Genomic DNA, 17,229 nt, shown 5'->3' on the forward strand with positions numbered 1-17,229 from the left:
GGAGGAGCCGCGGGCGCGTCCTCAGCAGCGCCGTCGGCGCGCGCAGCCTGCGGTGGGCGGCGCCTAGCGCAGCGAGGCCGGGCCGGGCCGGGCCGAGTCGAGCAGTCGCATCCAAGATGGCGCCGTGCGGACGTGTCCGGGCCCGGAGTCGCGGGCCGGGCCCTGTCCTGCTGCTGCTGCTCGCGGCTGTCGGGCCGGCCCGGGCGCAGCAGGGCGGCGCGGCCGCGGCCGGCGGGTTCCTGGCGCAGCAGCAGCCGCAGCAGCCGGCGGGGGCGGGCTTGGGGGCCCAGCAGCCGCCTCAGCAGGCGCAGCCGGCCCAGCCGGGGCTGGCGGCGGGAGTTGCCCCGGCGGGCGCGGGCGGCGGGCGCGGGCCGCGCGGGGGCCCCTCGGCCGGCTGGAAGCTGGCGGACGAGCCGGTCTGCCGCGAGGACGTGACGCGCGTCTGCCCCAAGCACAGCTGGGCCAACAACCTGGCCGTCCTCGAGTGCCTGCAGGACGTGCGGGAGGTGAGTGGGGCGGGCTGGGCCGGGCCGCGGGCTGCACGGGGCAGCTTCTCCAGAGGGACGGAGGGGGCTGAGTGGAGGGGACGCGCGGAGGCTTGAGGCCTCTCCGCGTGGGCTTGAGGCGATTGAGGGGACCGGGCTGGCCCCGCCCCCGGTTCCCGTCTTGACCTGGCGCCGCCCTCCTCGACCTGGCGCCCTCCAGGTGTCTCGGGCTACGACTCCCATAATCCCCTGGCCATCGTGGGAGCTGTAGCCCAAAACATCTGGATTACGGGAACACAGGAAGCTGCTTTGCACCCCTGCCTTGCCGCCTTGCCATCTAGGCCAGCGTTGTCAACACTGACTGGCAGCAGTGGCTCTCCAGGGTCTCAGGCAGGAATTTTTCCAGCCTGACGCAGAGGTGCTGCTGGGGATCAAACCCGGGACCTTCTGCATGTGAAGCAGGTGCTCTGCTCCCTGAGGTATGGCTCCTCCTCAAAGAACGGCAGGTTTGTGAACCACGCTCTGGAATGACTAAGAGACAGAACTCTGCAGCTAGTGAGGGGCGCTAATGTCTGTTTGGTTCTTCATGTCTGGGGTTACCAGGGTAGTATGGGGAAGGTAACCCTCCTCAACCCAGTGATGCAGGGACTCCTTTTCCCTAGCAGAGGGAATCCCTGCTTCTGGACCAAGGTGAGGCAGTGCACTTGTGTGCGGGAGTACTGCTGTTGTTGCTGTAGGAAAGGCGAAGCCTGCACACAGCTGTTCACTTTGGGTGGCTTGGACTTCACTGGCAGCAGGGCTATTGGGCTTTGAAGTCCTTGCAGACACAGGTTAATCTCAGCTTTAACAAAAGATGTTAAAGCAGCAATGGTGTCAGAAAACAGTGTTGCTGGTAGAGATAATTGGTCCTAATGAATATATCAGGGTTTCTTCCCCTATTTTGATGTTCAGTTTGATGGAGATAAAGCTGTTTGGTACATCTTGAAACACAAAGAAGTGAATATATGGAGGTAGTTGCGTTCTGTTCTAAAATGAATCACCCTTGTTTGTTCTAGACCAGAAGAGGTAGACGGCTTGATCCTATAATTCAAGCTTGGCAATAGCTTCTTGCTTGGCAGCGTGTGACAAGTGAGAAAGAATCTTCTTCATGTGTACAAGGAGGAAGGCTTTTGTCAATTAAGAGTTTTCTTTTTTCTTGTACCGTGTGCCACAAATGACTAATATAAGCATGTGTGTGCAGACAGGCTAGTAACACTTGTGGATTTTAATCACAAGACAATTCTAGGTTCACTTCAGCTGCAGCAGACGGAAGAATAGTTCGAACTGTGAGAAGCATATGGGAAAAGGCACTGATATTTTGCTGTAGTGAAGATGAGGTAATGGGTGGGACTTATATAGATTGTTTTTAATATCAGTGTTATTTATTATAATGTATTGTACCATTATCTTTTGCCACAGCCTTAGATTGATAACTTGCATCCAACTTCAGGTTAGTTAGCTTGATAGGAATCTAGGAATTTGGAGTCTCCTCAGAATAGAAATTTACCAAGTATATTTGAAGCCTGTCTGCCTGCTTGTGTAAGTGCCCCTTCATTAGGGGGGATATTCTGGGAGGCTGAGAACAAACCTTGGCTCAAGTGAACAAACCAGCCAAGCTCTGATAAGCTGTTTCCAGTGCAACCTAGTGGATTTTGTGTGTTATCTTTGCCCAGTCCTTGTCAGTGGTTGCTCAGGTACCCTTGTCCATCACCTTAAAGCTGTGTTGGGCAGAGGACAATCAGCAGGAAAGTAGTTCTGGCAATGAAACTGTTGCACTTTCTGTCCTAGTGAGAAAAGGGAAGACATGCTTGCTTCATATGCATGGCTTGTGCAATGCTGCTTTTCCATAGGAAGGCAAGTGAAAGAAGGCCTTCAAATCCTCCCCATGCTTGACTTCCCAAGTATTCTCTGTGAGCCAATGCATTGTGTGCTGCTTAAACACACTGCTCTTCGCTATCAGATGACTTGGAATGCAGTGCATGCTCCTCAGAAGAATGTCTTCAGTTGGACTTACTCTCTGGTAAGTGTGTTTAGGATTGCATTCAGAAAGTGAGGCAGAACTCCTCTTACTTCAGCTGAGATAGTTCTGACTTGTTGGGATTACTCTGCAGCTTGATGCATTTTACACAAGCTTCTGAACGAACACAGAATAGGTTTCTATTTCTTTTTGTTTTCTCAATATAGTCTTGGGAATCTGTTTGCTTATTTGCTATGGGAAAAGAGTACTGATAATTACTGGCTGTTGTGAGATCCCCCCCCCCTTTTATATTTATTAGAAAAGTGGCAAACAACTTTTCTAAAACAAATACTGAAACACATTTTGTGATCTGTTTGTAACTTTACAGTGAGATGGTTCATTTATTTAAGTTTAACGAAAAGAGCCTGTATGCTGTTGCTGTGGCTACTTCTAACAAATTAAAATTTGTTTAGCAATGCAAGTTAGCTAATCATAGATGGGGAATTCCCAGATTCAGGAGAAGTTTCACTTGAGCTGGTCTTTGACCGTAATAAAGTTTTATTCTATTCTATTCTATTCTATTCACTTTCTGTCTTAGCTAAACTAAGTGAAGGCCATGTGAAGGGTTCCCCATAAGACTCAATAGACGCCCATCCAACCTTTCATTCCTTGATATTGGTGGTGCACGCACACCCTGGGTCCCCAACTAGCCCTCCTTTTTGGCTTGGTGTAAATTATTTTGAGCTTGAGTAACTCGGCTGCAGTGGAGGGCTGGACTGGGAGAAAGCAGGTGTGCAGCCACAGACTTCCCTAATAGCCCATTTAAAAGTGCACATGCTGAAGAGTAAGAAACAGGGGCCTATGTTGATCCCTCTGGATGCAGGTGCTGTGCTTTGTTGTTGCTGTTATTTCACTAGGGTACTTCAGTAGCTGAGGAACTTCTACTCTGAATGAATTATTACATCAGTGAGTTTCATTGAACGTCATTCTATTAAAAAAGAGGCCTGGATGAACAGCTACTCAACTTTTTTTGTGAGCAGGGATAAAAAAGTGTGCTCAGCTTAAGAGGAGCCTTCTGTTGTGTGTGCTGGAATTTTATGGTAATTTAGTTTTGCAGATATGATTGTACTTGCACAGGAATGAGGAGCACAAATTTAAGGTGTTTTTGTGTCATTCTGATGTGGTACATTTGGCCATGTTAGTGTAATTGTTCTGTTTGTAGCTGGCAGTGTTTATCTTATCTTGAAATTGCTACTTAAAGGGATTTGGTAGCTCTGGAAGCTGGCAGATTTGTTCCAATATAGTCAAAAGCTTTTGAAAAACTCCCCCACCCACTGGAACGACCACAGCTATGTAATTTTCTACCTGGTTCTCTGAGTCACATGCGATTTCAGATGTTGCTTTGTAAACTTAAAAATATCATTCACTAACTAGTAGCTTTAGAAGAGGAAATTGTTGGTTAATGCAATCTCTGGAGTATTGCTGTCATGTAGCTTAGGTGTTGACCTAGTGATGTTAGTATTTAGCAGAGGAGGAAGAAACATTTGAGGGGGAAAGGTTTACTTTTTTTCCTTGAGGCTTGGTATGAAAGTTAAGAGATATTAGAAATGAAAACCTGATGGAATACTGTATTCCATAATTCATTTATTATTAACATTTATATTCCACCTTAAATGCTAAAAGCCATCAAAGCGGTGCACAGTATTTAAAACAAAACTTAAAAACAATAAAAACAAAAACAGGGACATTAAAACTACATATTTTGAAAGGCTAAATTAAATGAATGTGTCTTTATACCCTTTCAAAAGGCTAAGAGAGCGAGAGCCAATTGTAGTTCTTGAGGGAGTGCATTCCAAAGTTTGGGGCCAGTAACAAACTTCGTAAAGTAACATGTTAAAATGTGTTTAATCTTTCAAAGGTATTCTAATAAGTATTTCATATGAATGTGCTTTATGTAATAAATAACAGTATTGGACAACTACAATGTTTTCAGCCACAGATATAAGCCTGAAACTCTATAGTAAAAGCCCCCAGAGGTGCTGCAGTCTTCATTAGAGGTGAGGGTGCTTGCTTGTGTTTGCCTACCCCTGGACATACAGCAGATGTCAATTTGGTGCTCTCCAGATGTTTTGGACTACAACTCTGATAAGCCCTAAGCAGTATGTCCAGTGGTTGTCATAGTTCATGCCTAGCCCTGTTTATACACTATTAACAATCTTGTAAGGTTTAGCTAAATAGCCAGATTTGCTGCTAAACCAATATTGTGATCAGCTGATGTATGTTGATGCGTAAATATTGTTGTCACATGGGACTAAACTGGTGGAAGGTGAAAGTAGAATGTGTATAAAATTTGCAGTTTTTAAGTCACTTGATTCCAGGAAAAAGTGAATATTTTTCAGTGGTTCACAGTTAGATTTAAATCGGATAAATTTGCATGGAATTAGTTGCTAATGGGAACGAAGTTTGTAATCTTCATTTGATCTAAGTTCAATTAACAAGCTGAGCCTGAATTCTTGAATTCATCTATTATAAGTGCAGGGGTGTCTGCAGTGTGCAACTGCCTTTCTCCTAGGCAGTGATAGAGTAACATACCATTAGTACTCAACAGCACCACCTGCCGCGTGCTTGTATTCAAGTTTCGTCTGTTGTCCATTGCTCCTCTTTTTGCTAAAATAGGTTATCAAGACTCTTTGAGTATTGTGATAATTCTCCTGAGTTTACTTTTACACATTGATATGTCCTCATTACAAACTGGAAAGCATTACTGATCTGGCTAGTTGACAGAATATGTATTGGTCAAGTATGTTTAATAAATAATAAATAATAAACATTATGAGAAAACAAAGATAATAATCAACAGGTTTGAAATTTATGCTCATTACAAAAACAAGTTGTTCTGTAACGGTGACATTACATTATTATTTTTTAAATCCATTTTTATTCCACCTTTTCTCCAAGGATAGGGGCTCTTTCCCCCACCCTTTGTTCTCCAACATCCTTCCTCCTGTATTATCCTACCCATTCCATATGGTCTTATAGAGAGGCCCTGTTCTATGTTCTGCCTGCTGTGGAAACCCAGTCAGGTAGAACAATAGACAGGGTCTTCTTGGTGGCCACACTCAGACTGTAGAACACCTTGCTTCATGAGATACTGTTGGCCCGCTTCTTCACTGTTTTTCACTGATTGTTGAAGACTTTTGGCAAGATTTATTTTTTGTGAGGCAGACAGCATTCTATAATTTAGTTTTAACTGTTTATCCTCTCCCATGTATTGTTTCTCTTAGTATTTTTATGTGATTGTGATTTGTACTGTGGCAAGCCACCCTGAATGAGCAGGGTATGAGTGAATAATGAAACAAAATTTTAAATCCCATGAGGTAGGTAAGGCTGAGTGTGTCTGATCTATGGGTCCCTCTACCCCTAATCTGACACAGTATCCTAATCTTCCCCACCCCAGTGCCCTCCAGATATGTTTGACTACAAATCCTAGAATCCCTCAGCCAGCATAGCATAGCTGGCTGAGGAATTCTGGGAGTTGTAGCTAAACACATCTGGAGGGGGCCACATTAGGGAAGGCTGCACTATCTGTAGGCAGTAGCCTTTGCCAGTGCAGGCTGCTTATCTTCCTGTTTGGTACGGGTAGCCAATGGGAGAAGCTTTGCTTTGCTGCTAGGTTTTCCGCTGGCTACTGCAGGGCTAGGGGACAAGATGCCCTTGCTAATGAATAGTCCCATAATGAAATAAAAAGGGTATGCTGCCATCTACACAGTTGCATTCTTGGGATATTTGGAAGTATTTGACCAATCAGTGTGTGATCAAGTGACGGTATAACTGGGATCTGCAACAAAATGATGCCCTGTATGTCCTATACAACCTCTCATTTGGATTTATTTTATTTACTACATTCACCTAGTGCCTTACTGCTAAAGCATTCAAGGTGATTTACAGCTTAAAATAATGGATTATTATTTGAGAAGTGATACAAAAAGAAAATAGGGAGGGAAGAGGTAAATAAGCAGAATCAGGTGCCAATATGTTACGTAATGATGTCACATTATGGTGGAATGGTCACTGCTGCGGCAGACGTTCCTGGGAGGCATGATGTTGAACCCAGTCAGGCCAAAGCACCCAGATTGTATCTATCAGATGTTGTATGGATGTCCCCTTACGAACATTTCTACATATATTTACATTAAGCAAGAGGATTTCAGAAAGTCCTTGTACAAGTGTCTAATATTTTAGCATTCGTATTGTGTTATCCTGTTGTTAAATGGGTGCCAGTGTAAAAAAGCTTCAGTGCTTATATACTCTGGCTTCCTTGTACACTTTGTGGTAAGATAGGCATGATAACTTACTGCCTGCATGAAAATTCAAGTGAGCAGATGGTGCCTGAGATCTTCAACAGTGTTGCTAGAATAGTTTTGGTCATTAAGCAGTTAGTACAGCTGTTTAACTCATTAGTTAAGGCTCATTAATAGTATCCAATAAAAATGTAATAAGTAGTATACCTATTTCCAGCAGAGCCAGAGCAAGATGCACATGATCACGCTTACATAGCTGGGCTGAGAAGCATGAACTGAAGCAAAGATGAATTGGTGTACAAATGGCACCTGCCTCATATCAGCCCAAGGCACTGGAGGAAGGGAAGCTGTTTAGTGTGGTCTTCTTCCCCCATAGCCCTCAACTGAAGCTTCTTTAAGGCAGATAATATCCATTTCTGCGTTTTTATAATCACAATGTAATAGCTGTGGTGATGAGTCATGCCTGTGTTCTAACTGCTATTGCCTGAATGCTCCAGCAGTTCTGTTCCTTTTCACCAAGCTAGTTTGAGCAGTTAAGCAATATTTGCACAGTCGAACCCTGAATGCATCTCCTGGAAAACCCATTCCTTGGCCCTTAGTAGCTTCTTTTTTTTTCTCTGTGTTTCACCAGGTAATCTACTTTTGCTGCTGTGGCATGGCAGGGAGGGCAAGGTACAGGACTCTGTGCAGATATTCAGATATGTCTGGGTTAAATATTGAAAGTAGGGGACTTGGATCCCATCTTTAGTAAACTTTCCACAGATACAGGCACAACACATTTATGTGCGTATACCAGAAGCTGTACAGAGAAGAAGAACCTCTTGGATTCAGTGTAGTTCTCTTCCTCAACCAGATTGTTGCTAGGTGCACATGATGCCATGGAATCATTGTACCAGGTAGAAGGTGCGCTACATATGCAGCTTGAGAGCAAGTAGAATACCTTGCTTTTTGACATCCCAACTTAATGTCCTTGGTCTTCATGGCCTCCAGTGAGTTCATGGTAAAGCCTCGAGAGACCCTCTCAGAAAAACTGATGTGTGTTCTTGGAACAGATGGCTGATTGGAAGTGGTCTCTTGTCTTTATGATCTTCCCAGGCTTAACTCTGGCTAAACAGAGTTTACCAAGGCAGTGGTCTCCAGCATGCCTGAGTTGCCACTAGTCTTTTATGTGCAAATGGCAGGGGGTGTATGTTCTCGAAATGGTAGCTGTTATCTACATGGGATTGTGGCCTGGAGATGTAAATTATTTCTGGTTTAAACAAAACACAAGAGAACTAGAATGAGGACGCAGAGGGCATGAGGCGGTAGTGAGTGACCAAATGGTCTAGACTAGGCTTCTGCTGAGCGCCTGACATTTTTATTTCCTTTCTACCTTCTCCTCCTGAATAATAATTATATGTATAGCAAAAGTCATAGAACTTTCAAGAACGTATCTAGTTTGTTACAGTTTTGTGCTCAGCTATGCTAATTGGCCTAATTTTTCCTTCATTTGAGTGAGTCCAGTGCAAATGATATCTAACATGTGTTTGTGTATGCCTATACTGAATACTTTCACCTCCACTTTGCACGTGGGCTTTTAGTGTGTTTGCATAACGCTGAAGTCAGTCTTTCTCTGTGTTTGTTTCCTTATACTTCTAACAATATTTTAAGAATTTGGAAAGCTAGTTACAACTTTTACTTAAGTTCTGTGCAGTTGTTTTGGGCATGGTTTGTCTACTAATACAGGGAAATTTGCTAAATGGCTCCTGAATGTTCTTGGGATTTCAGTCTCTACAACCCAACAATAAACCATGGGTTTTCTTCCTGGGTTGTTTGTGGTTAATAACCTATAGATAAACCATAGTGTAGGGTTCACATGTAATGACAAACCACAATTCAATGACAACCCATACTCAACTCATATGGTGGCTTGTCATTATGTGTGACCCAGGGCAGAGACTTGGCTGTTGGGTTACCAAATGCAAGGAGTGTGGTGCAGCTATCCTAACAGCTTCTTATGCAAGGGCCATCTCCCAGCTTCTTCTCCTTCTTGGCTGTAATCTCTTTTATAACTTTTGAGCTTCTGTTTGTCTTAGCTCTTTGAAGAGCAGTAGCGAACAAACTCCCCTTTTTCTTGCTCTGCCACAGCTCACTGTCTTGTTCTGGCCATCCTGGCCACAATGTACAACTTGTTTCCTCTCCCACACCTTGTCTGTACTGGGGCACCACTGGATGACCTGCAGCATGAATTCATTTAGCTGAAAGATATGGAGCCAAATTTGGGCTGCTGTACTCCTTTGCTCCAACCAATGCAGAGTTCAGTACAGGAGCAGATTAGTTTCGGATCATTGGTCTTATTATTGCTGGATGAAGAGGCTTAGATCTTCCCTCAGGTGCTGTCTTGGAGGTTTGGTGGATTTCAGTTATCTGTTTGACCTAGGGTTTTATTCTCATCCTCTCAGGTTGGATCCAGTATCAAAACACTATTTGAACTAGAGCAAAGGGTATTTTGTCCGCCTAGTACTGGTAGCAAGCAGTTTTGGGAACATGATGAGCTCTGATAAATTTACCCTGTCTAGTAAATATTTACCCTGTCTAGTAAATAAATAAAATCCCTTTAGCTTGCTCTAATCAGAGCTGTGTATTGAGCATACACCATATATTTCCTTTTTCATGTTGGAGAAACATTTCCTCATTTTCTGCATCTTAAGGTCTGTGGACTGACCTGCATAGGTGAAAACCAAAGATTCAAGTCTTTCTAGAACTGAATATTTCCCCTTTTATAGCTTTATTGAAAGAAGCACAGATGCTAAAAAGGGTCCAGATAATGGGTAAATAGCCTTTTGTCTCCTGTCTTCTTCCATACAAATGAGCTATCTGAGATGAGTGGAAAGTGGGGGAGGGGGTTATCTCCTAATTAACATGCAGGACAACTGCTGGGTGTAATGATCAGGGTTTCAGATGGTGTTCTCTGCTGTGTTAATGTCTCTTGTGGGGAAATCCTCTAGCATGTGTGTGGCAGCATCTCTGCTTTTGTCCTGAGAGCCAGTTCATAGTCCTAAATTAATTCGGAGACGAGAGAGGCATAAAAATGCCAGTGGAAATGAAACTGTACCAACCATTTCTGGATGTAGGGTGAGAGAAGAAGAGGCTCTATTGCTTTGAATGAGATACATTTTTTGAATGGAATGAATTGTGTAGTATGAATTTGTTGCATGCGGGGGGTGTTGTTGGCTATGTTGTAGTTTCACCAAATCAGTTAAGAGTAGTTCTCTGATTTATGAAACAACATAAATCTCTTTGATGCTTAACTGTGAATATGACTCTGCAGGGTGGGAGGATGACATTGCAGGCTGGTTTCAACAGTAGTGACTCTAGTGAAAATAACTGGAACTAGGGTGCAAGCTTCTCCACCCTTTTGGATTAGCTCCACCTAATCACAGCTATAATTTATCATTCACTGCACTGTGTCTTCAGTTAACCAATATTGACACAGCTAAACCTTCCATTAAAGAATGAATATTCAGTAAGAAGTCCGAGTGCTGAGGCAGCTGGGCACCAGTTTGTATTATCTCCATGTCTATAGGCCTGCTCTGCCCCTACTTTTGCAGCTGTGCAACCACACCAATAATCTGAATCACACAGTGCTGCTTAGTCAAATGGCAGCTTGTTGGTAGCACAAGCGTAAGCCCATATATTTGGAGGCAAATGTGTGTTAGGCATTGTGGGGGGCTCATCTGCTGGGAACAATAGAAGAAAAATCTTGCAGTATTGGCTGATCACAAGATGACACTGAGTTGCAAATGCAGTTCTTGAAATCTCTGTTAGGGATAGAAAAGTGCCAATACTGTTTTACAAGACACTCCCATGACTGTGTGGAACATTGTGTCCTGTTTTATTAATTTATGCACAAGGGGGAAGAATTCAAAGTGGATCAAGAGCGAAGGGCAGCTAGAATTAGTACGTGGGATGCAGTACTTGGAAAATGGGTACAAGCAAGGTGTTTTTGTTTCTGTATGTGTGTTTGTGCTTAGTCCAAATTCATTGGGTGCAGGCATGTGTTCCTTTAGCAATTCTATATATAGATGTCCAAAGCAGTTAGGAGATACGCATTGCTCATATCCTTTGTCAGACTGGTGAGTACATTAATGTGCTTTGGTCTAGAGGACTTCTAAAGTTTTAGGAGCATAGGAAGTTGCCTTTCTACCAAGTCAGACCATTGGTCCATCTAGCTCAGTATTGTCTACACTGACTGGCAGCAGTTCTTCAGGGTTTCAGATAGTTTTCCCTTTGCCCTACCTGGTGATGCTGGGGATTGAATCTAGGACCTCTTATATGCAAACCCTGCTGTTAGTTCATGCATGTGGACACGTGGCTAAAGATCTGAGACATGCAAGATGGCCCCCAAACATTTAAGGTGTGGAATCAGATGATAACCCAGGGAGCAAGTGCAACATGGATTAAGAGTTGCAAGCTGAAGATGTATGTAAAGGCCTTCAACATTGCTGAAGACTTGGATAGTATAACATACACAGTGATAACGCAAACAGTGATAAGAGCCACGGGCCAATCAGATACTAATGCCATCATTGCCTCTGGTCTACTTATGACATTAGTATCTCGATCACAAGAATTTTACATGCCCTTGACGAAGAAGTTACACAACGGGCCTGTTCGCACATCACATTAACCAATGGTGGTTTATAAGCTATGCACAGTAGGTTATTTTGCAGATAGTCTACTGTGCTCCATCACATGATCTGATAAACAAGCTACACAGCATAGTTTATTCTCCTCCTCCTGTAGTCCTCCCACCTGGCTGGGCAGGTATCCCAGCTTCCTTTGCAGATTTTCAAGCCTTTGCTGGGTCCCTTTTCTCCACCCATGTGCAATGAAAGAAGGAGGGAGGTCTAATTCCTTGAAAGTTTGCAGAAATGGGACAAAATTTAATATGCAGTTTCCCCTCATGGGAAGCTACCATATGTGCTACTGGATAAATGTGGGACTTCGTACTTTCATGGAAAAGTAAGGATTTATCCACATGTGAAACCGTTTGGGAACTGGGGGGGAGAGAGCTAATTTTTAAATCTGTATTTAAGTGTCTGAAGTGCTCCTTGGTTTTATTCTGGTTGTACTTTTATATTGTAGTTTTAAGCTTTCATATTGTTTGATGTTGTACTTCGTGGTTTTAATTTTTGTGAACTGCCCAGAGAGCTTCGGCTATTGGGCAGTATAGAAATATAAATAAATTTGGAGTCGGAGACGCAGCTGAATGTTTGCTCAAGAGGAGCAGAGCAGTGGCAGCGTTTTTGGCTGCTCTTGCTGAGCAGCTCTGGAGGTGGTCTCTATAACCCAAAAATTATGCTCTAAAGAAGCATAATTTTAATATGGTATTTTAATATGGTGTTTTAATCTTTTTGTTCTTTTACTGTTTTAACTTTTGTGTCCACTGCTCCAAAATCTGTTTTAGATATGGAGCAGAATACAAATATTAAAAATAATAACCCACACTGGCACGACATGCTAACCCACCATAGGTAAAAGAACCCTTACTGCAGACTGTGGGTTCTCAGGGAGGCTTATTTGTGGGGAAATAACCCATCGTGGGTGGGAAAAATAGCTCACAGAGGACACACTAACCCATCATGGGTTGCTCTGGAAAATAAACCATTGTGGGTTAGCATGTCATGTAAACCCAGTCACAGTGCAGTCAACTAGGAAACATCTAAAGGTTTGAGCATGCATGCAGAAAAATATGACAGTGAGTTGATCTATGCACAGGGATTTTAACTCATAGTAAATCATAATGATAAACATTGCGTCTATGTTGATTTGATAGAGATTCTTTATACTTGTGTGAACATTGTGACATGATCATGATTTAGTTAAGACTCCATGTATCTCTAAAATGTAAATCATGAAGTGATGATTATTGATAAGCACTCTCCAAAGGCCTGGATGTTGGACAAACAATGCAGCTGCACAAAGAATGTGATGTAGGTAGTCATGACTGTCTAGGCACATTGTTAGATACATTGATTACAGCAAAAAGGGTGCTAGGCAGAGGTGTTGACAGGCTGGGCAGACATCTTGACAATTTCTCCAATAAGCAGCTGGCAGGCATGACATGCAGGCACTTGTAGAGTAGCTGGTGGCTGTGGCTTAACGAGGTAATGGTCATGGGCTCAGTGGAAGTCCTGTTCAACTAAAGGCAATTTGTGTTCCTATGTACCATAGTAATGTATAAACATGATGTGAGGGGCTGACATAATTGTGAAGCAAGCTGTAAAACTGGTGTGAACAGTGGTATCAAAATATCTAGATATATTCTTCTTGTGCCTTTCTACAATGCACGTGGATATGATTCCTTGATGGTTATATTTAAAAAAGGATCAGACATTGCACTTACTGCATAGGTTGTACTTGGGAATAAAGTTCTAGCATCTCAGTTGTGTTGAATTGTCAACAGTGTAAGGGAAGCTACAACATTCGTAGCTTGATGTTATCACTATTTTAAAAAAGGTCTGACGCACTGGTGTTCTGCAAGTTCCATGTAGTGAAAAAAAAAATGCTTCTAAAGTGGAAGAGTTCCCTTCCAGTTGCGTAATTGAGATAGGATGATACAACCTCTTGCCCTAGTGTAGCCTTGATAGGGGCACAAATTGGGCAAAGATGATGTAATGACCAACTGAAGCCATACATTGTGTAGGTTTCTCTTGCACAGTGACTTAGTCCAAGTTCGGATGGTCAGCAGGGGAAACAATACAGTGACAGTTATTTCCCCCACCCCCATGCGCAATGGTTGCGCAGCCAGGATTACCTTAATTATCCGCACTGCGTGTTGCCATGACCAAACCTGGTGTGTGGCGCAAGAGTAGTCCATTTTCACCCACCCTGCAACCCATGGCTTACAGTATGGGTTGTAGGGTGGGTGAAAATGGACTGTGCTTGGTGGGTTCGGACGACACAGCAGAACGTGGCGCGGTAATGAGGGTAATACTGGCATGCATGGGGGTGGGGGAAACAACTGACAGTTGCATTGCTTCCCCAGCTGATCATCTGAACAAGCCCTTAGTGTGAAAGAAACAGCCTAGGGGATCTGAACATTTTCCGATGCAAATGACCAGAAAATTTTCCAGTTTAAACTTTTCTGGCTAGCTCTGGCCAACATGAAAAATATTATGCAGCGATGTGACTCTAAAATGCACAGTTGTGAATAGTGGTCCATCTTGTAAGAATGATTGTTGATAAACAGAAAAAATGACTGTTTCAGTAATCTGACACAGGTGGTATAGTACTGCAGAGGCAAAAGGTGTAGTGGTGATGACAGAACTGCTGGCACTGTATAGTTGAGAGTGTTAAATGATGTATGTCATTTAGGATATAAATGTTTAATAAATAAAAAAGTTGAATGTAACTAAGCGGTGATGCTACAGTTAGGTTATGCTTTAGGTTTTTGTTATATGCACGTAATTATTGAAATTATATAGTTTGATTTGAAGCCTTTTCAACATCCAGTTGAATCCTTGCGCTCAAAAGTGACTCTAGTCAAATGCATGCATAATATAGAAGGGTGACTATATTTAATAAATATAACAGATCAAATTGTCCACAGCTTATGAGTCAGCACCTGATAAAACTCATGCTTGGCACTTAAAAATCTTAAGGGAACATCCTCTTTTTCATTAGTCAACCTATCTGCTTGGCTAAATGATTGTAAGATGGAGAACTCATGAGTCAAGATGGACAAAGCCTGGGATATTTAACTTAGGGTAGGCAACCTTCCACCCTCTAAATGTTTTGAACTACATATCCCATAAGTCCCAGCTAACATGGTAAGTGATCAGAGATTATGGGGATTGTAGTCCAGAACATTTCGGGGCACCAGGTTGCCTATCCCTGATTGAACTTGTATTGTGAAGGAAGCTTGGAGAGTCACAGTGCTGAAATACATCAGCAGCAGGTAGTAGAGGAAAGAGAGCTTATTTGAGTTAATGAACATCGTGGATACCAAAAGTATCTGCAAAATTGGCTGTTGAGATGTTTAGGTTAGAAACTGGGGGAGGGTTAATTACCCTGGAACAGTGCAAGCAAGGAACTTCACTTTGTCCAAGGCAGAGTGGGGATACATTTGGCAGGAGTTTTTTTGTATGAATATTCAAAAGCAGTTCACAAACTAGAAAAACAATAACCATAAAATAAAGCAACCTAAATAAACCAAACCAGAAAAGAAATGGCAGAGGAACAGATCAGAACCATCATCACCTGATTAATTTTCAGATGCTAACTGAAACAAGTGTTTCCCCACTTTCGGGAAGTTAGCCGGTTGGAGGCTATTGTATTGGGGTCAATATACACTACTATTTTACACCGGCACTGTAAAGTGTAGCTCAGTTGAGTGGTAGATTATGCCCTCCTCAATCCATTTGTCTGACACTATTTCTCTCTCAGTAAGGGGGTTGGACTCCATGGTCTTATAGGCCCCTTCCAACTCTACTAATGATCCAGTAGTCCTTTTTTCCCCAAACTACTTTTATTCTCTTTTTTTTTGGGGGGGGGGTGTGATCGCAGTTTCTGTGCACTACCAAGTCAGGTTTGTTCCAATCTACTGGATTTAAAGCTGTAGAACCTGTTTTGCAAAATTGTCCACCACCTCCTTCAACCTCTTTCTCTTCCTACTCCTCCCCTTCCCTGTTCTTTCCATGGTTTTGCTGGGACTTGCAGGTAGGAAATCTGTGATTTTTAAAGGTATTTTCCACTGTGCACCTACAGAGCTGTGTGTTTGTGAGTAACCGCAAAACTTACTTTAAAGTCTGCGTTCCTGCACAATTGCAAACATGTGCATGCAGTTACCAGCCTTAAAAAAAAGGTACCTGAAAGTGTAGCATAATCTTCCAGCACTATGCACTACTATAGTGCAGCTTATGCTCACACTATAAACAGAATGATAAAACACATGTGATTTTCAAACACTGGTGTGTGTGTGACATTTGATTGTATTATAAACCCAGCAGATACTGCACTGTACGCATTAATGTGTGCACGCAGAGCAGCAGTTGCATTTGGGAAAAAAATACTAGCACTGCGGTGCCTCACAAACAAAAGAGACTCCAGTGTAGAGCCTGCCTTGGTAGAGTGTTTCAGAACATTGGGGCTGCTTCACAGAAGGTCCTGCTGTTGGTGAAGGCTAAACCTAATCTTCTTCTAGGATACAATTTAGAGTAGGGCCTCATCAGAAGAACTTATGTGCTGAGCGTGCTCATAGCAGAAAATATTTCCCTGACATAATTGGGGCCCAAGCTCTTTAGGAATTTAAAGGTAAAAACCAGCAGTTTGAATTGGGTTTGGAAGCCAAATGGCAGCCAGTGTAGATGTTTCAAAATAAGTTATAGATATGAATATTGGTCTGTTAAGAAGTGGGCTGCTGCATTCTGCACTAGCTGAAGTTTCCAAACCATTTTGAATGTCAGATCCTCATCAAGTGTGTTGTAGTAGTCCAGTCTGGAGAACACCGGATCATCTGTCTATCCTTGCAGTAGCATTTGAACCTTACTAGTGCTACATTTTTCCTCTTTACCTGTAGCATTGTGGCTTAGCTTGATGGTGTCAGCTAGAGTGGTTTGCTCTGCAAGTATCTTTCCGCAGAGTGCTTGCTCTCCACTTATGACGTGGGTGGACAATAGAGCTTCATAAACTTAATGGCCTTTATGTTCTTTCTCACATGACGAGCCTTTGTAGATCAGGGAATTTTGAGCTGGCTTGGCATTGCACTGATCTTGAGCAGGACTACTTTTTGTAAATCAAAGATTTGGGATCTGGCTTGATGAGACAGTTGCAACTTTCAGTTCTTTTTGCTGGCTACTGCAGTGTAATGACACCACAGGACTCTGTACATAGTTAAGAGTGACTGTAGATAACTAATGCCAACCAGAAAAGCATGTCTTCCCGAGGACAATTGTGTGGGTGGTGGAGGAAGAAGAGGTTTGGTATCCATGTTGTGCTGTTTGATATTTTAACCAGAATAGCAACATTCTTTTGGGATCCCTGCTAATTCAGCTCTTTAAACAAATCCTATTCACTTTTTAAAAAGAAGCAAATGGCGTATTTCAAGGCAGTTTCAGATGTTGCCGCGGCAATAGGGAAGAGCCAGTGCAGGTGGACTTGCACAATAAAAGTACTGACTGAGGGAAAATCCCACCCCCTTGCTCAAATGTATGAAAAATCTTTTTCATAGCAAGACTTGCAAAGCCAAGCCAGAGCAAGACAGCAGTAAAAGCAAAAGCATCATTAGTTGCGCTCAGGGTAATAGCTGTGAAAGCTGCATTGTCACAATCTCCTTGCTTGTATGAGCCTGAACTGACTTCTATACCAAAGGAGCATGTATGTTTTAATGACATGATCTGGCAGAACTTTGATACCAGTAACAGTGGGACAGAATTTTGAACTGGAATTTCCTGCTCTAAGAGGT

At 42.9% G+C, this 17,229-nt stretch overlaps 1 protein-coding gene across 3 annotated transcripts in view; it reads left to right on the forward strand.

Annotated features, from left to right (window-relative positions):
* The first annotated feature begins 46 nt into the window (after window positions 1-46).
* GLG1 (golgi glycoprotein 1) overlaps window positions 47-17,229 on the forward strand; it is an 88,645-nt gene continuing 71,462 nt past the window's right edge. The window contains exon 1 of one of the 3 annotated variants that reach the window (XM_084812201.1): window positions 47-506. In XM_084812201.1, coding sequence (XP_084668327.1) covers window positions 117-506 — 390 coding nt within the window. In that variant the 5' untranslated portion in view covers window positions 47-116. Of the gene's footprint in view, window positions 507-2,251; window positions 2,545-17,229 lie in introns of those variants that run through there. The other 2 variants (XM_084812198.1, XM_084812199.1) reach the window with 2 other exon arrangements.

Source organism: Heloderma suspectum, chromosome 8, assembly GCF_057233095.1.
Source record: "Heloderma suspectum isolate Gila_16-S chromosome 8, 16-S_ref, whole genome shotgun sequence".
NCBI lineage: Eukaryota > Metazoa > Chordata > Lepidosauria > Squamata > Helodermatidae > Heloderma > Heloderma suspectum.